The sequence below is a fragment of the Bubalus kerabau genome, chromosome 3 (assembly GCF_029407905.1).
Source record: "Bubalus kerabau isolate K-KA32 ecotype Philippines breed swamp buffalo chromosome 3, PCC_UOA_SB_1v2, whole genome shotgun sequence".
In the NCBI taxonomy this organism is placed as follows: domain Eukaryota; kingdom Metazoa; phylum Chordata; class Mammalia; order Artiodactyla; family Bovidae; genus Bubalus; species Bubalus kerabau.
Window position 1 is genome coordinate 147,846,436 of NC_073626.1, and position 27,152 is coordinate 147,873,587.

At 40.1% G+C, this 27,152-nt stretch overlaps 1 protein-coding gene across 11 annotated transcripts in view; it reads left to right on the plus strand.

The window, feature by feature from the left end:
• Window positions 1-27,152, plus strand: part of PARD3B (par-3 family cell polarity regulator beta) — a 1,164,360-nt gene that overhangs the window by 1,059,567 nt on the left and 77,641 nt on the right. For all 11 annotated transcript variants that reach the window (XM_055573198.1, XM_055573199.1, XM_055573203.1 and 8 more), the window contains one exon: window positions 24,917-24,996. In XM_055573198.1, the coding sequence (XP_055429173.1) occupies window positions 24,917-24,996 (80 nt within the window). The remainder of the gene's footprint in view (window positions 1-24,916; window positions 24,997-27,152) is intronic.

The following is a 27,152-nucleotide window of genomic DNA, read 5'->3' on the forward strand; positions in this document are numbered from 1 at the left end:
TTAGACATATTCTCTTTAAGATGCGGATATTTTGAATTTATAAATTTTAATTTCTGCATTCTCTTCTCCCAGAAGAAGGCAGAGGGAAAGTAATGATCATAAATAAAACAATTCAGCAGTGGGGCTGAAGTGTGAGAAGTACTCTGGTGCCTAGATATAGTTTTATACCTTGATGACAGAAGACAAATAAATGAAGCTCATACTCTAAACAGACCTTTAAGTGGCTTTTTTATTCTTCTAGCTACTAGATGTTCCGTGTGTGAAAGTTTTCATAGGTTAATTCAAAATAATGAATGTTGGAAATAAAAACTCATTTTCATCACCTTCTGTAACTTCTCTCACTACCTTACCTCTGTCACCTTTTATCATAAATAAGAATTAAGTTTGTGGCCAAGAAACATCTTTTTCTTCTCAGGTTAATTTTAAAATATACATTAAAAATGTCTTTCATCACCCAGTTTAAAAATCAATAATGGAAAACATAAGGGTTAATTAAATCACTCCCAGGTGACCAGAATCATTCTCAAATTTAAGAAAATAAATACTAAAATTACAAAAAGATTTCCATGTAGAATGTTCTAAGAGATGTAAAAAGGAGTCACTAGACAGCCAGCCACTTATGTAGAGCCTGGTGAAGGCATTTAGGATTTCTTCCACTGAGTTGCTCTGTATGCATCTGTCTCTAGAAAGTGAAGGAGGAAGAGAAAGAGAAAAAGTTAAAAGAAGGAAAAGGGGAGGAAACAAGAGGAGAAATGGATGTTTGGAAAGTGATTTATAACTCTTTCACTTAATCAAATGATGACATGTTGAATATCTTCCAGGCACTGGTCTAGGTGATGGGGAGAGAGGATCATGTCTTGACTTCTGTGCAATTTATGTTTGTGAGGAAAGAGAGACAGGAAACAAATGAAGAATAAATTCTGGGCCATGATTATTCTCACAAAGAAATAAAAGCTGGGCTAAATGCCTGAAGCATGGTGCCAGGCAAGGCACACTGTTTTATGGAGGGCAGTCAGGAAGGCTTCTCTGATAGAGACATTTATGCAGACACATAAGCAAAGGAAGGGCCAAAAGCATGTGGGTGGCTGGAGGGTAGGCATTCAAGGGAAGAGGGCAATGTGCCTACCAAAGCCCTGAGATAAAAACTTGTTTGGGAAGCCTCAGGGGAGGGACAGGGAGGAGAGCAGCATGGCTGAAGTCATGGGAGCAGGTGGCGCATTGGAGGGATCAAGACAGGGAGGTGACTAGATGACAACTGGGTGAGTCTTTAGAGCTAAATAATTAAGCCCACTGATGCTCACTGATGGTTGTTATTTCTAGTTTTCTACGATGCATATACAACGCATAATACTCATGCTTGGGAAACAGTCAAAAGGGTTGGCATTGGATATAGGTTACTGTGTTCTTTTTAAGTCCCAAATCTAGTGAATGATTTTCAGATGAGGTGACCTATGATTTCACTCCAGTCTGCCTATGCCAGAGGCCGCCACTGTCACAGATGGTCCCCGTTATGACACATGGGGTTCCCACTCTACTGAAGGGTGTATGCAGATGAGAATGGAGTGCCGTGGTGCCTATCTTAGCCCCAAGTCTAACATGCAGATGTATTGTCCCCGTAATGCAATCTGCTGTGCTTCCTTATGAGTCAACTACAGGCAATACCATGGGACCACACCCACCTCTGAATTTTGCAGGTGATAGAAAGAGGAAGTAGCCCTGATCAAATACATCACAGGTCTCTAAGTCTTTCCTTTCCTTTCACACACACACCATCCTTGTGTGTTCCACAGAGCTTGTTGTTGTTGTTTAGTTGCTAGGTTGTGTCCGACTCTTTTGCAACAGCATGGACTATAGCCCACCAGGCTCCTCTGTTCATGGGATTTCCCAGGCAAGAATACTCGAGTAGGTTCCATTTCCTTCTCCAGGGAATCTTCCAAGACCAGGAATCGAACCCACATCTCCTGCATTGACAGGGTGATTCTCTATCCCTGAGCCACCAGAGAAGCCCCAGAGTTGTCCCCCATCAAAACGTAGAGAAAGGGGTGGAGGTGTGGTCCTTAAGCTTCTGACTGAGGTACTTTTTCTGTACCTAAAGATGTCATAGGATAATTTCAAAACTAAACTATCTTTTGAGATATGTCCGAACAGTCATTTACAACTTGGATACACAAAACAGCATGACCACTGTGGTTCATTCTAATTAGTGAGTATTCTGGTCAAACTAAAAACTACCATTCAGATCATACTATAGTACTCCCATTATTGGGATATTTGTTTGTAGCATAGAAAGAAATGTATTTGCTTTGGAAATCTCTAAAAATTCAGATATAGTACCTGATTTAACAGGACTCTTTAATTCATAATACTTAAAAGAATGAGGTATTTGAATCCATTATTCCATAAAAGCTTTCCCATTCTTATGAAGTAGGTGAGTTCACTTCTCCACCTTTATAACTTCCTCCTTTGTACGGGATGGATCTGGCCTCCTGCTGCTTTGCTGCGACTCCTCAAGCAATAGTCAAGCTCATTCATTTTCAGGGTCCCCAGTTTTCAGGACTCATAGAAATTAGTGATTAGAAACACTTTGGCAGTGTTGGGTCATTTTTCTTACAGGTAGAGAATTATACTCCCAATCACTTTTCCGGGTGTGTTGTCCTTTCTGATTGTAAACAGGCTCAACAGCGCTGCATTGTGTTAACCCACCAGGGTAGGCAGAGAAGCAATCAGGGTGAGTCTAATAAACACTTGGCAGCAGGCCTAATGAAAAGAGGAGTGAACCTAAAAACCTTTAATAAGCACTTTCTCTTTTTGTAGGTTCTTGCAGTATTTGGTTTTCATGAATATCTGGGCAATGGGGGACTTTTAAAGGCATTTATTCTGGGCAGGTATTTGAATTCTCATTGAGGGAGAATGACAAGGTAAAGCGTGTGTTTGGTGGCTGTTAACTGAGTCATGGGTCACTGAAAATATTGTGTGCAGAATTAGATTTTCATTTTTTTAAAAAATGAATTGGTTAACTTTTGGACCATATATTCCTGTGTTCCCAGGAGTGGAGTGAAAGGGGCTCTAATGTTCTTCTCAAAGCATTGCAGTCTCCTGCTCACACTCAAGTTTTGCTGCTCTTTCTGACTTATTTTGTTTTAGGGTTTTGTGTTTGTTTGTTTTATCTTTTGCAGGGCTTCCCAATTTTTTGAAGTATAATTGACTTATAATGTTGTGTTCATTTCTTTTGTACCCCATATTTATATGCATATATATTCTTTTTCATGTACTTTTCAATTGCAGTTTGTCAGAGTATTGAATTATGGTATTTGTAAGGACAGAAAATTCTTCCCGTTCTTTCTTTGGATGAGTTGTTCCCAGTGGATGACCCCCAGATTGAAAATGATGTTTCCCCTGTGAACATCCTAAGTTTCGGTTGTGATCTTCATATGATCAGTGACTCACATGTATATTACTAGGATAATTTATATAGTTCTGCTGCCTCCAAAGTAAAAGTTTCTCATGGCCCTTGGGGAAGATGCTCAGAGAGACCATCCCATAGACTGCCCTGGACCAATTGACAGAATCAGGAGATGACGATCTCTCTGACTTGGATTAATACTGGTGTTATTTTCCATACCAAAGCCCAATTACATGATGGAAGACTTTTAGTAATTGGGCCCTTTGGATCTTAAATCCTCTCAGGTCAGTGCCCATGAGGAAAGCCTTCAGTAGGAAGGACCCTGGGGCTTCGCACAGAAGGTAAATCTGATTTATAGATGGGCATGGCCTTACGTATGTCACAGATACATTATGAATGGGCATTCTACATTTTCTAACATACAAATCAACTCCCCCTGGGAAATTATCCCTCCTCTTAATGGATTGCACCATTGGAATTTATTTGTAATATTCATCCTAAATTTTCACTTTTCTTAATTTCATTACATTGATGAGTTGAGATCCCTGTGTATCCTTTTTCCTACATCTTAGAGCTGTAAGGAGTATTAGGCTAAAGTTTATAATTCACCTTACAATTTTCTATCTGGGAACACTAAAATAGTAAAAGACAGTTGTGATAATAAATAGATGCTGATTTCTGTTCAACATTTATTCTATATTGGGGCATAAGGAATACAGCTTTAAATATATCAACGTTTTTCTTATTTAACACATTGAACCAGCATTCCAGTTATTTGTTGTTATTCTTTAGTCCCTAAGTCATGTCCAGTTCTTTGAGACCCCATGTAGCCCACCAGGCTCTTCTGTCCATGGGATTCCCCAGGCAAGAATACTGGAGTGGGTTGCATTTTATTCTCCAGGGGATCCTCCTGACCCAGGGTTTGAATCCACATCTCCTTCATTGGCAGGCAGGTTCTTTACCACAGAGGCACCAGGGAAGCATTTTAATCATTTAACTGCCATTAAGTTAGGATTTTCTTTGCTTAAAGAGAATCATGTTCAGTGTTGGTTTCTATTTTCTTTATCTTTTCCCTGTCTGCCAACCTCTTGCTGCATGAGGCTTCCCTACAGACTCGGAATCTTCACTTCTCAGGAGAAACTGTTCCTAGGCTGTCCCTTTCCTCTACACCGAAGCCAGGGATGCTTCCAACTTAAAAACACAATAATGGAACTTCCACCACAGTGCAGCACTAAATCTGGGAGTGCACTTGCCTAGGAAAACCGAAGATAGACTGTGATAGGACCTCTAACAGAATGACTGAGGTCAGCAGTAGGAGTGGACTCACTCCCTACCTGTGCACTGAGCCTGTTCTGCCCTGAGAACAGATGCAGCTGCCCTCCTCTCCCCATCCAGGAGTGCAAACACAGGCCCTGGTATTTATGTGTGATCCCAAGCAGTTCAATAATGTTGTGATAAAATGCACACTTCACATGTGTACTGTGAAATGCCTAAACCATAATGAATTCTGTTTCTTGACTTTACTCCATGCAGTGGAATCAATGTTCCCTCATGAATTGGAGCATTGTACTCACTTGTTAATAGCCTCTTGAGGTAGGCCAGTGAGGTTAATCCAAGTCTCTTTTCTGTGGATAGTTTAGGATTACGTGTTTCTCTGCTTGCCTTTGTTACATCTCACATTCAGGGCTACTTTCTTTATTTAAGTCATTCATTCTTTTCATCATCCAGCCTTTATCGAGCATGAAATATGTGCTAGACAACAAGTGTTATCAAACATCATTGTACAAGATCATTTTAAGGTAATCTAGATACTTATTTTTAAAGAAGTAGTCTAAACTCTTGGAAAATAAGAAATGAATAGCTGGGCTGAAGAGCTTCCCTGAGGACTTGGTGGTGGGAGAAAAGGGCAAAGGCGAAAACTGAGGCAGGGTACAAAAGTGTGAGCATGCATGCAGGTCAGCAAAGGACCAGTGGTCAAGAAGGCACATGTAGGGGATGTAAGGATGAAGTTGCCAGGAAATGAGACTGCAAAGATGATAATAATGATGACAGCTATGGACTATGAAAGACTTGAATATCATGTTCAGGAATTTAAACCTTTTGCTAGTCATTGAGCAGTTTCTGTGTAGAGTAATAAGATGATTGTATGTGCACATGGCTGTAATGGTTTAGTCTCTAAGTCGTGTCCGACTCTTGCGACCCCATGGACTGTAGCCTGCCAGGCTCCTCTGTCCATGGGATTTCCCAGGGAAGAATACTGGAATGGGTTGCCATTTCCTTTTCCACGGGATCTTCCCGACCCAGGGGTTGAACCCAAGTCTCCTGCATTGCAGGCAGATTCTTTACCAACTGAGCCATCAGGAAAGCCCCATATGTGGGCGTATGTGTGTATAAATATATATACACACATGTGTGTACACACACATGCATACCTACATTCATCCTTTTAAATGTGATATATCATTCCAGCCACTCATCCTATATATACATATATATATATTAAAATGCAGGGAAGAGACTCTTTTACAAGAGAAAGAACATTCCCCTGCATGTGCACTCTCTCTCTCTTTTCTTTTTCTCTATACCTCTCTTACTCTCTTCCCCAGAACTGTTTTTGGAACAGTAGTACAAAAAAGCTTCCATTAGTTTATCCAGGACAGGTCAGAGGATCATGGAAAAGACTTCTACAGAGCAAGAAAGAGATTTTCTCTAGGTATTTTTCTTACAAAAAGAAAGGAGGCCAGGTTCACTTAACTGTAGCAACAATGTGAATACCTACAATTTATTGAACATATAAGTGTGCTGTATATGTATAATATGGACTCTGTGGTCTACATGCCTCATGCCATTTAATCCTTACAACAACAATCTGAGGTGGGTACTATTATCAATCCCATTTTGTAGGTGGGAAAGCTGAGGCTCAGAAATTAGCTTGCTCAGAGCTACACAGTCACCAGATGATGGAGTTCAAGGCCAGCCAGTCTATTCTGGAGTAAGTGCCCCTAATCACCACACCACACATCATGCAGGCCAGGGACCATGGCCTCACAGTGTCCAATTAGAAACTCTTTATACAAGTCAATTTCCAGCTAGAATGGAGGGACGTGGTGCACTGTATGAATGATGGCACTCTCTAGGATTGTCTTACTGTTGTGCCACCCTCTTTGAGCAAAACAGTCTTACAAAGAATGTATAATACCTGCCTTTCTCTTGGGCAGGGTAGTGGCATGGATGAGTCCAATGATGCATGAGTATGCACCCGGATCTTTACACAATCTTTTGTTAATGTAGTTTCTGATGATATCATTCTAAAGGTATGTAGGAACTAGACCATGAGCACATCTACAGACAGGAGAGATATTTTGAAAATTGGTATTGACCCTGGAGGGATAAACCTGGAGAATAGAGGTGTACACAGTCCTGCCAAGCCCAGGGTCCGGCGCCCATCAGCATCCAAGCCCTGAAAGCAGCCCCAGCTGATGGCCCTGCCCTTCCAGAGTTTTCACCAAGGGGTAGTGCACCTGTCACAGTTATGAGCAGCTGTTTTTTATTTTAACAATAGCTATTAAAACCCACACATGAGTATTGTTTCTCTACCCTCCCCTCAGCAACGTTGGTACCTGGTTCCCAGGCTTTAATCATTTCACTGAACACATTTGCCAAACCTGAGCCCCACCCCACCCCCTCCCCCAGGTCATCGCACAGAGCAAGTGCTTCCTGCTCAAGTGGCACTGTCAGATCTCTGCTGGGTGGACTTCACAGAGAAGGCAGAGTAAGGTTAGATGTGGCGCAGGTGGAGTTTTTTTCAAAGCCATCCGAGGCAAAGGAGATGAAGCTTTGATGTAGACTTTCACTGTTTCTGAAGCAACTCAGGAAGACAGAGGAAAACAATCTTAGCACTGGTCCCCTTGTATCTGAACTTTCCTCATTGTAGTCTCAGTATTCAGCATATGAGGGACATCCAGAGAGGGCTTGTAGAAGCCCAGTTAACCACAGACTTGGTGCCTCCTCCCTGGTATGGGACTACGGTGGTGCCATCATGCTGCATTCATTTCTTGGCTCCTGTAAGAAACCTGAGCTAATTTTTATTGTTGTTGTCGCTCTCTGTATATTTGCATAATTTTATATCTGAAGCTGAGTTCTTGATTTTGTAACAGCATAATAAAAAATACTGTGAATTGGCAGATTTGGGGTATGATTTGCAGCTGGTCTGTCACTTCCTCTTACTGGAAACTTCAAAGCTTCAAGTCTGAGACAATTATCATATTTTACAGGACCTGAGCTTATATTTGCATCTGCTCATCTTTTTTACTGTTTTTTTAATACTCTCTTTTCACATTTATTTTTTGGTAGATGAATAGTCCAAAGCACTCGTTCTATACACTTTTCTCTTTTTGATATAAATTCATATGGTCTGGTGCTATTGAAATCAGAGTACTGAGGTCTAAGCCTTGTGGACAGTTTTGGAGATTGAAAATGATGACCAAGCAAATGTAACCCCGAGTTACAGTAATATCTCTAACCATCCCCCTTTCACTCATTGTCATTATTTAGATTAAAATGTGTATGGAAGCCACAGTGGTTTTCCAGGATGCAAAAATTATTACAGAAGCTTCCTCTATTAGTGGAAATTATTAGAGGATGGAAATGGTACTCCAACAGCAAGAATGACATTAATTATGGGAAAAGCAATCGTATTTGGCAGTTGGCAAGCATGCATTATTCTTCAACAGTCTTGCATGGGTTTGTGTCCAGCCAGCACTAGAAATCTAAAAGCTTTTTATTTTGGCAAAGTTTTCATAGCACTTGGACTTCCAGCATCTAGATAAAAGATAATTTGGAAAGAAATTATGTTGATGAAATTGAAGAATTCAGTAATGAGTTCTGTGTAGATGAATCAATGCCCAATTAAATAATTATATCAAATCCAACTTTAAATGTTGACTTAATCACATTTTAAAGAGTTTGAAAGTAACATGCTATATATACATTCAATGAGAAGAGTGACATTGAATTACTAAACCTGGTAGGGGAATGGGGTATTCTGATTGACCTGAGAGTTTGGTTAACGGGACCTTGAGACAGGAATTACCTGTATGTTGAGAATGAGAATAGCTTGCAATAACCTAGCTTATTTTCATCCCATAGTTCCCTTTCCTGTTTGCAATTTTTCTTTCTTTGTGTTGTTGTGGTTTTTTTTTTTTTTTCCTTTTTCCCTGTCTACACCCGTGTTTCAAGGCTTTCTTCTCTGTTTATCACTATTGTAATGTTCTTACCACCTTCTGCAGACTCTGTTTTTCTTATCCACTGCTTGTTCTCTTCTTATCTTTTTGCCTTTTCATACTGTTCATGGGGTTCTCAAGGCAAGAATACTGAAGTAGTTTGCCATTCCCTTCTCCAATGGACCACGTTTTGTCAGAACTCTCCACCATGACTGGTCCAGCTTGTGTGGCCCTACATGGCATCGTTCATAATTTCATTGAGTTAGACAAGGCTGAGAGTCCCTTGGACTGCAAGGAGATCCAACCAGTCAATCCTAAAGGAAATCAGTTCTGAATATTCATTGGAAGGACTGATGCTGAAGCTGAAGCTCCAATACTTTGGCCACCTGATGCAAAGAACTGACTCATTGGAAAAGACCCTGATGCTGGGAAAGATTGAAGGCGAGAGGAGAAGGGATAACAGAGGTTGAGATGGTTGGATGGTATCACTGACTCAAAAGACATGAGTTTGAGCAAGCTCCAGGAGTTGGTGATAGATAGGGTAGCCTGGCATGCTTCAGTCTATGAGGTCGCTACAACTGAGCAACTAAACTGAACTGAACTGCTTGCTCTCTTTACCTCTTCTTGTCCCTTCACAGCAATGAACACAACCAACAAAAGCAACATGTATTGCTTCATTCACTCACTCAGCCCTTGCCACATTTAAGCCACTCATCATTGTTTATTCACTAAACAGTGTCCAACTCTTGCAACCCCATGGACTGTGGCCTGCCAGGCTCCTCTGTCCAAGGGATTCTCCAAGCAAGAATGCTGGAGTGAGTTGCCATTTCCTTCTCCAGGGCATCTTCCTGACCCAGGAATCGAACCCAGGTCTCCTCATTGTAGGCAGATTCATTACCAACTGAACTACAGGGGAAGCCCCAAGGGGATGCTGTGGCTGCATGGGCCAGGAAGTAACATGACCATAAGAAGAACTACCAAAACTACAGAAGTAGATAGATATCCTGCCATAGGCACAAAAGTTCATTCTGCCTGATTGATTATCCAGTGATTGAAAGTCACTCAGTTATATCTGATTCTTGGCGACTGCATGTACTATACAGTCCATGGAATTCTCTGGGCTATACAGTCCATGGAATTCTACAGGCCAGAATATTGAAGTGGGTAGCCATTCCCTTCTCCAGGGGAATCTTCCCAACCCAGGGATCGAACCCAGGTCTCCCACATTGCAGGCGGATTCTTTGCCAGCTGAGCCACCAGAGAAACCCATAAGAAGAGCTACCAAAACTACAGAAGAAGATATCCTGCCATAGGCACAAAAGTACATTCTTGGGATGCATAAAATGCCCAGTGCAATCAGACCATTGAGCATATATGAGAGGAACAACATAAAGCAGGAAAGTTAGATGGCTGCCAGGTACTGAGAGCCTTTATTCACTGTATGTGCTTAGTCACTTAGTCATGTCCAACTCTTTGCGACCCCCTAAACTATAACTCACCAAGCTCCTCTGTCCATGGGGATTCTCCAGGCAAGAATACTGGAGTGGGTAGCCATCCCCTCCTCCAGGGGATCTTCCCAACCCAGGGATCAAACTCAGATCTCCTGCATTGCAGACAGATACTTTTCTGTCTGAGCCATCAGGAAAGATCCCACTAGTGAATTAACTATTCTATTAACTAGTGAATAATAGTGCCTTTATTCACTAGTTAATAGAAAACCATTGACTGGGTATGGTGTGTTTGATTTGGTTGTTCAAATAAGATTTTGACAGAGCATCAATTTTCAGAAAGTCATCTGTTTACTTCTTTCTTTCTCCTCCTCTTTTCTTCATTCGTCTTCTTAGAACTAAATTCTGCTGGAATAGCAGTCAGTTGCAAGATAATTTGGTTAATATATTGGGTTGGCCAAAAAGTTTGCTTGGGTTTTCCAGTAAGATGCTATCGGATCAGATCAGATCAGATCAGTTGCTCAGTCATGTCCGACTCTTTGTGACCCCATGAATCGCAGCACTCCAGGCCTCCCTGTCCATCACCAACTCCTGGAGTTCACTGAGACTCACATCCATCCAGTCAGTGATGCCATCCAGCCATCTCATCCTCTGTCGTCCCCTTCTCCTCTTGCCCCCAATCCCTCCCAGCATCAGAGTCTTTTCCAATGAGTCAACTCTTCGCATGAGGTGGCCAAAGTACTGGAGTTTCAGCTTTAGCATCATTCCTTCCAAAGAAATCCCAGGGCTCATCTCCTTCAGAATGGACTGGTTGGATGTCCTTGCAGTCCAAGGGACTCTCAAGAGTCTTCTCCAACACCACAGTTCAAAAGCATCAATTCTTTGGTGCTCAGCCTTCTTCACAGTCCAACTCTCACATCCATACATGACCACAGGAAAAACCATAGCCTTAAATAGACAAACCTTTGTTGGCAAAGTAAAGTCTCTGCTTTTGAATATGCTATCTAGCTTGGTCATAACTTTCCTTCCAAGGAGTAAGCGTCTTTTAATTTCATGGCTGCAGTCACCATCTGCAGTGATTTTGGAGCCCAGAAAAATAAAGTCTGACACTGTTTCCACTGTTTCCCCATCTATTTGCCATGAAGTGATGGGACCGGATGCCATGATCTTTGCTTTCTGAATGTTGAGCTTTAAGCCAACTTTTTCACTCTCCACTTTCACTTTCATCAACAGGCTTTTGAGTTCCTCTTCACTTTCTGCCATAAGGGTGGTGTCATCTGCATATCTGAGGTTATTGATATTTCTCCCGGCAATCTTGATTCCAGCTTGTGTTTCTTCCAGTCCAGCGTTTCTCATGATGTACTCTGCATATAAGTTAAATAAACAGGGTGACAATATACAGCCTTGACGAACTCCTTTTCCTATTTGGAACCAGTCTGTTGTTCCATGTCCAGTTCTAACTGTTGCTTCCTGACCTGTATACAAGTTTCTCAAGAGGCAGATCAGGTGGTCTGGTATTCCCATCTCTTGAAGAATTTTCCACAGTTTATTGTGATCCACACAGTCAAAGGCTTTGGCATAGTCAATAAAGCAGAAATAGATGCTTTTCTGGAACTCTCTTGCTTTTTCCATGATCCAGCGAATGTTGGCAATTTGATCTCTGGTTCCTCTGCCTTTTCTAAAACCAGCTTGAACATCAGGAAGTTCACGGTTCACATATTGCTGAAGCCTGGCTTGGAGAATTTTGAACATGACTTTACTCGCGTCTGAGATGAGTGCAATTGTGCGGTAGTTTGAGCATTCTTTGGCATTGCCTTTCTTTGGGATTGGAATGAAAACTGACCTTTTCCAGTCCTGTGGCCACTGCTGAGTTTTCCACATTTGCTGGCATATTGAGTGCAGCACTTTCACAGCGTCATCTTTCAGGATTTGGAATAGCTCAACTGGAATTCCATCACCTCCACTAGCTTTGTTCATAGTGATGCTTCCTAAGGCCCACTTGACTTCACATTCCAGGATGTCTGGCTCTAGGTCAGTGATCACAGCATCGTGATTATTTGGGTGCTATGGGAAAACCCAAATGAATATTTTGACAAGCCCAACAGGTGTAGGGCTGCTGTGTGTCTGATCCAGCATTAATGGTAGCATGGGTCTGGTACCTTTATGAATTTGCATGTTGAGGTGCATGTTTAGAACAACACTAGTTAAGGCCAGTGTGCCCAATAACTTGTTCTGTCAGATAAGCTTCTCCTACTGGTGTACTAATATTATTTTGAGTTATTAGAATCTTTTCTAAGCAACTACATACTTAAGGTTCCTAATGGTTTTGATTTATACTCCAGGTCCAAGTTTAAATCTAAACTATAAGAATATTTCTAGTTCTATTTTATTTTTTTTTAAAGAAATGAAAAAATTCAGGACTACATTAAAAAAAAGAGCTTGAAAGGGGCAGTCTTAATGGGACTTAACCAAAGGACAGATGTCATAAAAACTTCTTTAAAAACATTTTGATAGTATGTATCATATAATTTAACATGTCTGGTTCAAAAAACTAGTTAACCTTTAGGGAAGCTGATTAATTTTTTGTGTGTTAACTGCCACTGATTAGATGTTTATGACTTCTGTTTCATTGACTCAATAAATATTAATCAACAAGGTGATATACCAGGCCTTAAGAATGCAATGGCTCAAAAAAGAGGCATTGTCTCAATTCTAATGAAGCTTACAACCTGATGGCTTATGTAAACCAAATTAGCAGACTGACAACTATGCATGAATACTGAAAAAAAAAATTTTTAATTAGTGTATGTAATACAGGATATTTTAAATAAAGCATGCTGCTGCTGCTGCTAAATCGCTTCAGTCGTGTCCGACTCTGCGACCCCAGAGATGGCAGCCAACCAGGCTCCCCAGTCTCTGGGATTCTCCAAGCAAGAACACTGGAGTGGGTTGCCATTTCCTTCTCCAGTGCATGAAAGTGAAAAGTGAAAGTGAAGTCTCTCAGTCGTGTCTGTCTCTTTGCAACCCCGTGGACTGCAGCCTATCAGGCTCCTCCATCCATGGGATTTTCCAGGCAAGAGTACTGGAGTGGGTTGCCATTGCCTTCTATGAAATAAAGCATAATCCTTTATTAAAAGTTATTTTAATAAAAATTACTTCTGCTATATCAAAAATTAGCACCCATACATATATTAATGCCCCCAGCCCTTTTAAATAAATATTGCTAGGCAACTGAAGTTCAACGATATGGCTCTGATGACCATAGGTGCATTCAGAATGCTCAGTTCCGTTCAGTGCAGTCGCTCAGTCATGTCCTACTGTTTGCGACCCCATGAATCACAGCACACCAGGCCTCCCTGTCCATCACCAACTCCTGGAATTCACTCAAACTCACGTCCATCGAGTCGGTGATGTCATCCAGCCATCTCATCCTCTGTCGTCCCCTTCTGCTCCTGCCCCCAATCCCTCCCAGCATCAGAGTCTTTTCCAACAAGTCAACACTTCGCATTAGGTGGCCAAAGTATTGAAGTTTCAGCTTCAGCATCAGTCCTTCCAATGAGCACCCAGGACTGATCTCCTTTAGGATGGACTGGTTGGATCTCCTTGTAGTCCAAGGGACTCTCAAGAGTCTTCTCCAACACCACAGTTCAAAAGCATCAATTCTTCAGTGCTCAGCTTTCTTCACTCTCACTTCAGTCCAACTCTCACATCGATACATGACCACTGGAAAAACCATAGCCTTGACTAGATGGACCTTTGTTGGCAAAGTAATGTCTCTGCTTTTTAATATCTCAGACAGTCATAATTTCACAAATTCCATCCCATTGCTCCCATAGGTTCATATGAACTTTCAGGTCTGATGCCTTAGTTATTTGTTTAAGAAATAGAGCAACAGAAACTGTAATGATCCCTGCCAACATGTGAGACAGCATTAAGAGTGAGAGAAACACTACTTTGGGGTCAGGCATATCTTAGTTCAGATATTGGCTTTGCCACTGTATGACCCTTTGGCAAGTTGCTTTAAGATCCTCTGAATTCTAGTTTCCTCATGTGTAAAATCGGAGAAGGCAATGTCACCCCACTCCAGTACTCTTGCCTGGAAAATCCCATGGGTGGAGGAGCCTGGTAGGCTGCAGTCCATGGGGTCGCTAGGAGTTGGACACAACTGAGCGACTTCACTTTCACTTTTCACTTTCATGCATTGAAGAAGGAAATGGCAGCCCACTCCAGTGTTCTTGCTTGGAGAATCCCAGGGACGGGGGAGCCTGGTGGGCTGCCGTCTATGGGGTCGCACAGAGTCGGACATGACTGAAGCGACTTAGCAGCAGCTGCAGCAGCATGTGTAAAATGAGGCAGAAGTGGAAATGGTCTCATTGATTATAACTCATGATACTGATTGTAGAGTGTTCCAGAGAATGTTCTCTTCCTAATAACTATAACTGGGAGTAATTTGAACTTGCCCACTGGCTAAACTACAAAAAAAAAAAGAAAAATTCTGAAGACCTTAAAATTTTGCATTTACATTGTTTCATTTTTATAAATGCAAGTGTATTTTACATATAGTAAAGAGCTTTAGACAATGATCTTTTATTCATTGTCTAATAGTTTAAAGATATGAACTCAAACAAATACTGTGAACAAACTATTACCCTTTTAAGATTTAGTCATATTTTGAAGGTCAACTTTATTTCTTTTAAGATGAGCAAAGAAGGTTGTCACAGAGTACAATAAACTGAAACAGCATAGGAATAACTAACTCACGTATTATATCCAAGAAACAATTAGAAACCAAGTTCAATAAGTACTGGATACTAGAACCTAGTGATTAATGTAAATAACCGAAACTCCACCAAAGGGCTTTTATTCTGTTCCTTGAAAATACAGGACAGGTGAACAGACAAATTTCTTGGGGAATGCTTTTCCTAATACTGTTTTTCTCATCTTTTCATCAGACCTTTGTCATCTTCCAAGTAAGAGTTTATATGTCAGCCAGTGTTACAATGTCTCTATTTGTAGGTAGACAGATGGGGAAAGGAAATGAGGAGTGGTGTCTGGCTCTTTAATTAAAGACACAGAGCCAGAATTTGCTCTTCAAGCTTATTGGCAAGACACATATGGACACGTACCCACATACACACACACACACACACACACACACACACACTCACACACAAAGTGCATCTGATGGATGAAGCCAAATTTGTAAATTGTATCCACAATCATAGTTTCTATGGTAACTGTATCTTAGACCCGAGACACAAACAGAGCTGGGCAGAAGATGTCTGATTTTATTTTCTCCAAAGATAATCAGAAGAGAGACTGTTGAGGCTATGTCCCCTGTACATATAGCTAGGACTTGGATGGTGCTAGCATGAGGTTTAATGCTTAAATCCCAGTAAATGTTTTATAACTTTATAATGTTGCAGGTTGCTTTACTTTGTTATTCAGCTTTAAAATAATTATAATTATGTAACTACATTTGGGTACTTATTAATAAGGTGTAATTGATTAACATAATGTAGAAGTTATATACAAGGTAACATTTATAAATGTGTGTAGGTTAGAAGAGACTTAAAGATTTGTAGTGTTAACTCCAACATTTTACAAGGAAGGAAAATTTAGGCATAAAATGGTTAAAAAGGCTTACCCAAGAGTTATTTTTAAAATATTTTTATTTGCTGTAGTTTCTAAACTAGCAGATGTTTTAAGCAAGTCTATAAGCTGAATACCCAGTTATTTGACAAAATTACTGAAATTAAATTAGAGAAAATAAACACTTTAGAAATAATGGTTTGAACGAGTGTGTGTACTTTTGCTTCTCTGGATACGTATTTGTAAATACATATTTCAGGAATAATATACTTCACATTGCAAAAGGAAAATAATTGAACAGCATATTTTGATTAGTTTCTTTTTGTTTAGATGGGATATTGTCAGTTGCCCTTCCTCCAAACTTGTAGCATTTTAGCAGAATGTCTTAATATGGGAAGATTATCAAAGTCAGGTTCATAACTTTTTAGATATTTTTATTGAGTTGATTTCTTTAAAAATCTTCCAGCTAAACCTATAGCTAGGTAAAAGCAATGTAATTAAAAGAAAGCTTCTGGAAACTGCTCACAAGTATCTGTCATGACACCAACTTGAAATGAAAGGCAGATTTCCTAAAATGGCATCTAAATTTTTATACTTTGCATTTTAATCTTATGATGTGTCTGGCAGCGTGAAACTCATTTTTTGGTAATGGATCTGAGTAAGACATATTTGTAAATGAGGATGTTATGTATAGGTGAATAAGCTGTATTGCAACTTTGCACAGTCTTTCCATCACAGCAGCTTTTAAAATTTCCTCAGGAAAATTGACTGATGGGACGTAAATTACAACACTGGCAAAAATGTGTCCTAACCTGTGGGAACTGGAAAACATGTTAATTTTGAATTGTTTCCGCTTCTGACCATCAGACATTTGCAGAAAATCTTGTGTGATTTATTCTTTTATTTATAATGAATTGTTAAAAAATGTTTGAAAGGGCATTAAATCTTCCTCTCTGCCATTAATCTGCAAGTGGGGGAATAAGGGGGGTTAAATGGCCTCTTTAGTATATTGCTTTAGGAAACTGCTGATTCTTGCAATACCAGGCTAGAAATACATACTAATTTAAGGAACACAGAATGTAGGCAACAAGCTCCTTGCTTTTGTAGAGAAAGGACTTATAGCTTTATTTTAACAAGGCTCTTAACACCCCAGCCAGCAGCAGGCATTGAGTGAATGAAATTGGGAGAACTCCCATGGACTAAAAGCATCTTAATTCAGCATTCCCTCAACTTGCCCCCTCCTCAAACCCCAAGTCCTCCTGATAGGCTGCCATAGGCTGTCATAATCCAGACAAAGAAGATCACCACGTGCAAGGCACACCAAAGTATTAGCTTTTCAACTTGTTTTGAATAAGCTCTCTGAAGTTTCACTTCCTGAGCAGTAGAAAGATAGATGTGTCCCAAATCCAAGCCTAAGTTCTAACATTACATTGTTGTAGAAAAATCTAGGTTTCCGTTATGGCTTAAGTCAAGATTATTTCTATCAGACATATATTTAGGTCATTACATTAAAAAAAAAAAAAAAAAACCTCTATGATACCAAGTGAGATAAAGGGCTTCTTTAAAAAATTAATTGGATCAAAGCTGCTGACCTTATTTTTTTTATGCTAAGAGAAATTACCTAATAAGGAATTCTTCAAGGAGGAACAATTCTGAGTCTTGTTGATCATAGAACAAAATGAGGAATGAGCTTATAAATGCCTCTGCCAGTTCTCTCTCCCTTCACTCCCTCCAAAAGTGGCTTGACTTCCTAAGGACCTGACTAAAACTTATAATTAGTGCCTCTTTGGCAACCCTTCTATTTCCTACTTTCAGTTCACAGCTATTTGCAAGAATCTTTGTCCCCAGCACAATAATTTGTGTTGCCGCCATTTCTGAAATAGTAAAAGTGATCAAATCACAAGAGGAGACTAGATAAATTATGATTTATCCATAAATCAGATATTATATTCCCGTAAAAATTCACATTTGTAGAAATATATCTGCTAGCACAGGAAAATGCCAATAATAAACAGGTGGGAAAAATTCTATATACCACTAAAATATTTATATATTTGTAAATGTTAACAGAGGTCATCTTTGAGTAATTTAGGGAGAAAAAAAAACTGTTAAATCTGTTTTTTAAATAATTGAACACAAATGTATTCCTATCATCTCCCTTGACTAACAGGTGTTTCTCTAAGCAGGAAATGGCTTTTCTAATCTCCGTATCTTAGAGTACTTAGCATATGGCTCTCTACTTAAGAGACACTAACAAATGTTTATTTACATGAAAGTATTTCTCTCATTTTCTGAGCATGATAGAATAAGACAGTATATCCAGTGGTTGTTTATTTATTAGAATACTATAAAGATTTTCAACACCATAGAGTCTGGCTTTCTCTCCCCATCAATCCTTTGAAATCACGCTCAATAAAGCACCAATCAGCATCTCATTGCCAATTCCCACATACCCTTTTGCAGACTTTATATCAGTCACTGTTCAGTTGCAGAGAACAATATATACTCTGGCTAGTTTAAGCAGGAACAAATTTATTACACCATATTAACAGGCTTACAGAATCATAAGGAACATTAGGAAGCAAATTCTTAGAAAAGCTTTCAGGAATGATTTCCCAAGCCACAGGACAGAACCAGGCTACCCAGGGAGCTTCTGCCATTTCTTTGAGGAAACTTTTGGCTCCACGGGTTCAATCCCTGGATCAGGAAGATCCCCTGGAGAAGGAAATGGAACCCACTCTAGTATTCTTGCCTGGAAAATCCCGCAGACAGAGGATCCTGGAAGGCAGGCTACAGTCCATGGGGTCACAGAGAGTCAGACATGACTAAGTGAGTAACGCTTTGGCTCCACAAGTCACACGGTAAAGGCCTGTATCAGGAGCCACATAGCTAGGAAGGTAGAAGGTACCGCAAGCCGGGATTCACCTTTAGTGCCACCAGCTCCAAAGCTACCTTAGCAAGCGGGGAGGATCAGATAAAGCTTGTCAACACACTGTGTATGCCTTCGATCTTGTCTTACTGAAGCTCTTGGCTGCTTTTGACACTGTGAACCACACTGTCTTTCATGGGACTCTTTCCATTAGTTCCTAAAATAACACTCTCTCCTCATTCTCTCCTTGACCAACTACTTTTACTCAGACTCCCTCCTGGGTTCAACTTTTTTTTTTTTGGTTCAACTTTTTTTTTTTTGCCTGTCCCTTAAAGTATAGTATTTCTAAGAGTGTTATTGGCATTCTCTCTTTTCGTTGCATGTCTTTTCTTTTATTCTGTCTGTAGATGCCTCCTGGGCATTCTCATTCTTTTCCAAGGTTTCAGGTACCATCTGTAGGCCGAAGGTTTCTCAATTCTACATCTCTAGTCCAGATTTTTCTTCTGTGTTGCAAATTTGTATACTCAATTATCTCTCAGACATTTCTATCAGATGTCCCAACTCAAGCTTAATATATCTAAGTGTTCCAGTGTTCCCTCCTCCCATCCCTACCCCTAAATCTGTTCTTTCTTTAGTCCCATCTTAGCAACAGCTGAAAAGCCCACCTAGTTGCTAAACTCAGAAAACTTAGGCACAATTCCAAACACATCCTTCCCATTAATTCTCAGTCAGTTTTATTGAAGTTACCCTCTTAACATCTTTATGTTGCTCCCTTATCTCCATCCTTTTGAATACCCCTTGGTTAGGCCTCTGTCATCTCTGACTTAGACTGTCACTGGAACTCAATACTATGACAAAAATAACCTCTCTACCCTGTCAATATGTACTATCACTTATAGAATATCACTTCTCAGTGTCTTCACCATCAACTAATGGTAAAATCAAGTTCCTTGGCACGAGCTCCTCCAAGATCCAGTCCATGTCAGTTTCTCCAGAGTCGGGTGACAGACTTGAATCTTGTCTCAGATATCCCACGTCCTAGCTTAACCTTAACCTCCCTAACCTTAGGCAACTACCCAATTTTCTCATCTGAAAAATGGGACAACCATTGAAGACAATTGGGAGGAATGTATGCTGCTGCTGCTGCTGCTAAGTCGCTTCAGTCGTGTCCAACTCTGTGCAACCCCATAGACGGCAGCCCACCAGGCTCCCCCATCCCTGGGATTCTCCAGAGTGAGTTGCCATTTCCTTCTCCAATGCATGAAAATGAAAGTGAAGTCAGTCAGTCATGTCTGACTCCTAGTGACCCCATGGACTGCAGCCTACCAGGCTCCTCCGTCCATGGGATTTTCCAGGCAAGAGTACTGGAGTGGGTTGCCATTGCCTTCTCCGAGGAATGTATGGGCTAATGCAAATAAAACATTTAACCTTGTTCTTGACATTCAGGAAGGGCCAAATAAATGTTATAGTAATCAAATAAGAACTAAAAAAAATGGAGAGAGAGTCCTTGTTCTTGGATAGACTTAATATTGTCAGGCTGTCAGCTCTTCCCGGCTTGATCTACAGAGTCAATGTACCCCCAGTCAAAATCCCAGCAAGTTGTAAACTGATTCTAAATGTTATGTGGAAAGGCAAAAGACACAGACTAGCCAACACAATATTGAAGGAGAAGAACAAAGTTGGAGGACTGACATTACCCAACTTCAGGACTTACTGTAATGCTACAACAACCAAAACAGCATGGTGTTGGTGAAAGAATTAACAAATAAATCAATGGAACACAACAGAGAGCCCAGAAATAGAGCAATATAAATACAGTCAAGTGATCTTTGACAAAGTTTCAAAGACAATATAATAGAGCAAAAATAGTCTTTTCAACAAATGGTACTGAAACAATTGGACAGAATCAGATCAGATCACTCAGTCGTGTCTGACTCTTTGCGACCCCATGAATCGCAGCACGCCAGGCCTCCCTGTCCATCACCAACTCCCGGAGTTCACTGAGACGTCCATCAAGTCAGTGATGCCATCCAGCCATCTCATCCTCTGTCGTCCCCTTCTCCTCTTGCCCCCAATCCCTCCCAGCATCAGGGTCTTTTCCAATGAATCAACTCTTTGCATGAGGTGGCCAAAGTACTGGAGTTTCAGCTTTAGCATCATTCCTTCCAAAGAAATCCCAGGGCTGACCTTCAGAATGGACTGGTTGGATCTCCTTGCAGTCCAAGGGACTCTCAAGAGTCTTCTCCAACACCACAGTTCAGAAGCATCAATTCTTCGGCACTCAGCCTTCTTCACAGTCCAACTCTCACATCCATACATGACCACTGGAAAAACCATAGCCTTGACTAGACGAACCTTTGTTGGCAAAGTAATGTCTCTGCTTTTGAATATGCTATCTAGGTTGGTCATAACTTTCCTTCTAAGGAGTAAGCGTCTTTTAATTTCATGGCTGCAGTCACCATCTGTAGTGATTTTGGAGCCCAGAAAAACAAAGTCTGACACTGTTTCCACTGTTTCCCCATCTATTTCCCATGAAGTGGTGGGACCGGATGCCATGATCTTCGTGTTCTGAATGTTGAAACAATTGGACATGCATATGCAAAAAAAAAAAAAAATCTAGACAAAGACCTTCCAGTCTTCACAAAAATTATCACAGACCTAAATGTAAGAGGTAAAACTATCTTCCAAAACTCCTAGAAGATAACATGGGGAAAAAATCCAGATGATCTTAAGTTTGGTGATGACTTTTTAGATATGACACCAAAAGCACAATTCATGATGTGTTAAATATATGGGAACTCTCCATACCTTCCTGTCAATTTTGATTAAAACCTAAAACTGCTCTAAAAAATAAAATTGATTTAAAAAATTGCACTAGTTGCAATAACCATAATAGTAACCATAATAATATTAATAGTACCAGTGATATTGTTGCTACCATTACTAATCTCCTTTTCCTTACAGTCTCTCTTCTTTTACCAAAATGTTGACATTCCCTGGAAACACAGTGCTCCTTTTAGGCTTCCGTGTTGTTTCGCTTTTGTTCTCTCTACCAAGAATGCCTTCTCCTGCTACGCCCACCCCCTCCTCCTCCTAAAAGATTCCTCCTCATTCGTATTCAAGTTTTAGAGGAAACTTCAACACCTGTATGAAGCTGTCTTCAGCTCTCCCAGGTGGACTCTGGTATCTGTTAACTCAGACTCCCGTCGCCTCCTTCTTCAGACTGACACTCCAGCAGTGATCTCATTGCACCATAATTGTTTGCAGGCCTGTCTCCTTTATATTTAAAGCAATGACGAATTCAAGCCCCTGTTCATTGCTTTGAATGTGGTGCCTCGCATGGCATTAAAATAAAGAAGGTGTTTAATAATTACAAATTGAATGACTACATTAAAGATGCTTTGGTGTCAACAGAGAAGCACACAAATACATATACAATTGGAGAAGAATGGAATAATTTTTAATTGAAGTCTAGTTGCTCTACAACATCGTGTTAGCTTCAGGTGTATAACATAGTGATACACTGATTTGATTATACAAAGATAAGTGTATGTCTGTTTTCTCCAGGCTCCTCCGTCCATGGATTTTCCAGGCAAGAGTACTGGAGTGGGGTGCCACTGCCCTCTCCGAATTTAGCTTATTGTAAGATATTAATATAGTTCCCTATGCTTTACAGTAAATCCTTGTTTATCCTAATTTCATACTCCCAATTTATCCCTCCTCTACTTCTCCTTTGGTCACCATAAGTTTGTTTTCTATGTCTCTGAGTCTGTTTCTGTTTTGTAAATAAGTTCATTAGTATCATTTTGTACATTCTGCATATAAATGATATCCTATCCTATTTGTCTTTTTCCATCCGACTGACTTCACTTAGTATGATCATCTCTAGGTCCTTCTATGTTGCACATGCGGCACTATTTCATTCATTTTATGACCAAGTACTATTCCAGTGTGTCTGTGTGTATATGTGTTTGTGTAAGTGTACACCACACCTTCTTTATCCATTCATCTGTCTAGACAGTTAAGGTGCTTCCATGTCTTGGCTATTGTAAACAGTGAACACTGGAGTGCCATGCCTGTATCTTTTCGAATTAGAACTTCCATCTTTTCCATATATATGCCCAGGAGTGGGATTGCTGGATCATATGGTAATGCTATTTTTAGTTTTTTGAGAAATATCCATTCTGTTTTCAAGAACAGTGTAATTTCTGATGTATAAGCATCCCATCCATCTTTTGAAGCCTGGCCTTTGTTCTTCTACCTCCGTGAAGTTTTTCCTAACACCTTCATCTGTGCTCCTGGTAGTAACATCCTGAGTAACATTGGTTCATACACTGTCCTACAACATTCTTTAAATATTTCATTTCTGATCCTCGTTTTCCCAACAAGACTAAAAGTTTCTTAAAGATAAGCATCATCCTACATTTAATATAATCTAGCATGCCAGTAACTTACCAGACAAACCACTGCATAAGGGCACAGTCTCTCAAGACACCAGAATGTTAACTGCCCCCATTAGGCCATGCCAGATCAGATAAGAACCCTGAAAATATTAACTTGAAGTTTGGTGACCACTTGAAAAGGATTAGCTGTAAATGTCTAAAGTCACACTAATACATAAGCACGGTGTTTTTCTAACATCTTCTAATATATATACCCATACCCATCTTTCTAATCATCTTCAATGCAGTTCTGGTATTTACATTAATTCTTCCTCCATAAAAAATAGGTCCAAACAAACCTTAGACAGGCGTGACTGAGGACAATACTTTAATCAATCGCTTCTTTTTTAGTGCCATTTGTTTATCCCCTAATTGTCTGATACCATCCTTGCCCTTAGTCTTTGTTTAAAAGGTCAGCCATTTAAATCAGGGCTTTATCCTAATGCAGAGATTTCTGTCTCTCTGTAGCTGCTTCCAAGTCTATATGTACAGTCTTCATCCTACCTAGGTAGCTACTGGGCTGTCATCCTCTCAAATAATTCCAGCTCCTCCTGTTCCATATATTGATAAAATATAAAGAGGTTTTACATAGGCGCTCTTTAAGTGCCTCCTGTAATCATTTGACACCAGAAATCATCTTTCTTACTCTAAATGTGAGTATACACTTCTTTTGCAATATCTCCCCCCAACAAACCCTCCCTCCACACACCACCCAAGCTGGGATGGTGGTTTCCTTGAGATCCGGGACTTCTGGTAGGAAGAAAATAATTCCAGATTTAGTACTACCTAGAAAATTTTTCTCTACAACCTTGACACTGTGACTTCCTGTGTTTTATGCTTCCCCCTTCCATACCCATTATATGAGGGCTACCCCAGCACAAGAGCGAGCACACAGGTGGCCAAAACTCCACATGTGTTGACATAGACAGGCGAGGAATTGATCAGTCAACAAGTACCTTCAAATTACATGTATGTGTTTATCCCATATGTGTTTTTAGTTGTTACAATAGATATGCAAAAACTATATGTAAAGTCATATTCGTGAAGCTAACATATTTTATTGAGAACCTTCTGGGGCCAAGTCACTCAGTGCCCATCAGAATCTGAGACTTGTGGAAGAGACCTGAAGAGAGGTGGACACAGGATGTATAATACATTGAAAGGGACAAAACCAACAAAGGCCAACACTAGATAGAAAAGAGTTTGTCACGTCTCTGGTTGTTCGTCATGTCTCTGACAGAGCTCAGGGAGGTTCAGATGATCAGAGAGGGCTTCAGAGAATCTGTGGAAGAACTAGGTGGTTGCTGCCAGTCCCGGGCAGTAAAGAAAGGTTTCATGAAAATGTACTTTTAAATATACATTCTTGTCCCAGCCAAGAGAAGCCTAAGGAGACATGATGACTCTGTGTAATATGGTGCCCTGAATGGGATCCTGAACAAAGAAAAAAAATTAGGTAAAATCTGAATAAACTATGGATGTTAGTTATCAATACAGTGTTACTATTGATTTACAAATTGTAAGAAATGTACCATATGAATATGAGATGTTAGTCATAGAGAAATTGAGTTTCAGATATGTGAGAACTCTCTGTACTATCTTCTCAATTTTCCTGGAAGTCTAAAGCTGCTCTGAAAACTAAAGCCTATTTTAAAAGGAATTAAAAGCGGTCATAAAAATCTACAGAATACCCCTGGCATGGTGACAAGGAGGAGTCAGTTTGACAATGACCCTTTTTTGAAAGAAGTGACTTTGTTGTTAAATGCCATGTTTGTGGCTTGATCATCAATTCCTATAACGATATTGAGTTCTTGCTTGCTTTTCCATGGTTGATTTTTGGCAGGCAGCAGCAGCATTTGTGCACTGATTATAATTTTGAGATGCATTGTCAGTAACCAGGGTGCATAATGGATCTTCATCTCTAATTACTTTTTTCTCCACAGGTGTCTGGAAAGGGTCCAGATGGGAACGCACACAACCTCCGCTTTGAGGGGATGGAGCGACAGTACGCCTCCTTACCCAGGTACATCACCAAGGGGTCTCCCCTCACCTTCTCACCCACACATAAAGTCTTTAGAAAAATCTCCATGAAATAGAAATCTGGCTTTGAAATAAGGAATATGTTATAATTTTGCCTTACCACTGCCTGCCGCAACCCTCATGCCATCCTCACAACTGTGCTAATAATTGAAACACTTGTGGGTTATTTTTTAAGGGAAGAAAATAGTATATCATTGCAATTGAACATGTCAGCAAGAATATTGGATTCTGAATGGAAATCCTAAGCCATTGCTATAAAAGTGGTATTGAACAGCCTGCACCCAGCTTAGAGACAATAAAATAGTAAATCCTCTGTCCTAGGAATTACCCATGAGGAAGGGCATGCCAGCTTTAACCTTGGAGCTTCCCGTGGGTGTTAAAAAGCAGGAGAGAAATGTGAACCTGGGACGGTGTTTTTCGCTTGATTTAGAACCTTTCTGAGTTCTTTGGGGGAAAGGCAAATATTGCTGAGAGGCACTGACCCATTGAAGGGAAGAGACATCTGGGTGGGAAGGTTCGCTTGGCGGTTCTGGCCTAACAAAAGCCACTTATGCTATAACTAGACACCCTGAAAATGAGATACCATTCTCAAAGGTTTGTCCTCTTATCGGGGAGACGAAGAATAATTTTAGTCTGCAATCAGTGACACATGACAAAGGAGAAGCCTTTCCAGGATGACATAGACTATAGGAGTTAAGTGAGTTGAGTGTGAGAATGTGTGAGTTTGAAAAACAAAAACAAAGAAATGTTAATGCCAGCCAGAAAACTAAAATAGTACAGAATGTCACCTTTTTTGTTTGTTTGTTTGTTTTTGTTTTTATTTTATTTTTTAACTTTACAATATTGTATTGGTTTTGCCATATATCAAAATGAATCCGTCACAGGTATACATGTGTTCCCCATCCTGAACCCTCCTCCCTCTTCCCTTCCCATATCATAGCATCCCTCTGGGTTGTCCCAGTGCACCAGACCCAAGCACCCAGAATGTCCCCTTTTAAAAACAGGGGTGCAGGTGGACCCTAAGGAGAGCTTTTCCATCATCAAACTGCATTGTTAAAGTGCTAGCTCACGGCTGGGTTACCGTTTTGAGTTGCGTGTTGACTATATTTCTGTGTGTGAATTGACAAGAATAACATCCTGAATATTACAACAGGCATAGTGTAAGTGACCATCTGCTCTTATAAATAGTATGTTGATTTTCAAAAGTAATAAAATCTCAGATCTAGCAGAGAAGCAATGTTGAACACTGATTGAGCAGGATGCCCAAAATACGATATTTTAAAAGCTTCTGTACAACTATATTTTGTCTCCCTGATTTCTCTTTTTATATGTTGTCTCATAAGTTATTTTTCTCATCCTCGATTTCTTTCCTCTTCTGATTTTTTCCCCCTGGCCTAGTATTTTGTTTTCATTTTAAAAAATAGAAGTAGTCTCCAAAACTCATTTTAAATATAAAATTTCTGGCTTTCAATATTGAAGTGTGTGGAAATTGTGGTTAAGGCAGATGGAAAGTACTGTTCTTAGAAAAGGAAGAAAAAGGAAAACTGGAAACAGTTTAATGTCTTTCCTGGCCAACTTGTACTCAGACTGCAGAAATGGATTTTTTTGGGTACAAATCAAAAGCACAGAAATAGCATTTATAAGTACAGAAATTCTGTAAATTTCACTCATTCATTACTTCCTCAAGTATCTATTGATCATCTACTACATACAAGGCCCTGAGAATCTGGAGACTGGAGACACTGTGGCCAGTTCATCCTCAGGACCCACTGTCTAGGACAGGAGGTAGCAGATCCACTTTTTGTGAGAGTGCAACCAATGCTTAGATAAGTAATAATGACCATAAAGTCCTCTGAATTTCCAACTCCTATTTAGGTTTACTAATAAACCCTGAAACGCGCAATCATGGCTGACTCAAAACACATCTGTTTTAGGGTTAAATGTCTTGGAGGAAGTTTTTGGACAGAGGCAATACGTTGATGCTGTTTGTGACTCTAGGGGCCGCCATCACAATACATGGATCGACAGAATCCTGCCAGCCTTAAGAATATAACTGTAGCCCAAAGCGAAACATCTTATACTGAAAACAGTTTTGACAAACAGTCCACTCACACACGTAACACAGTGGCAAAAGTGATG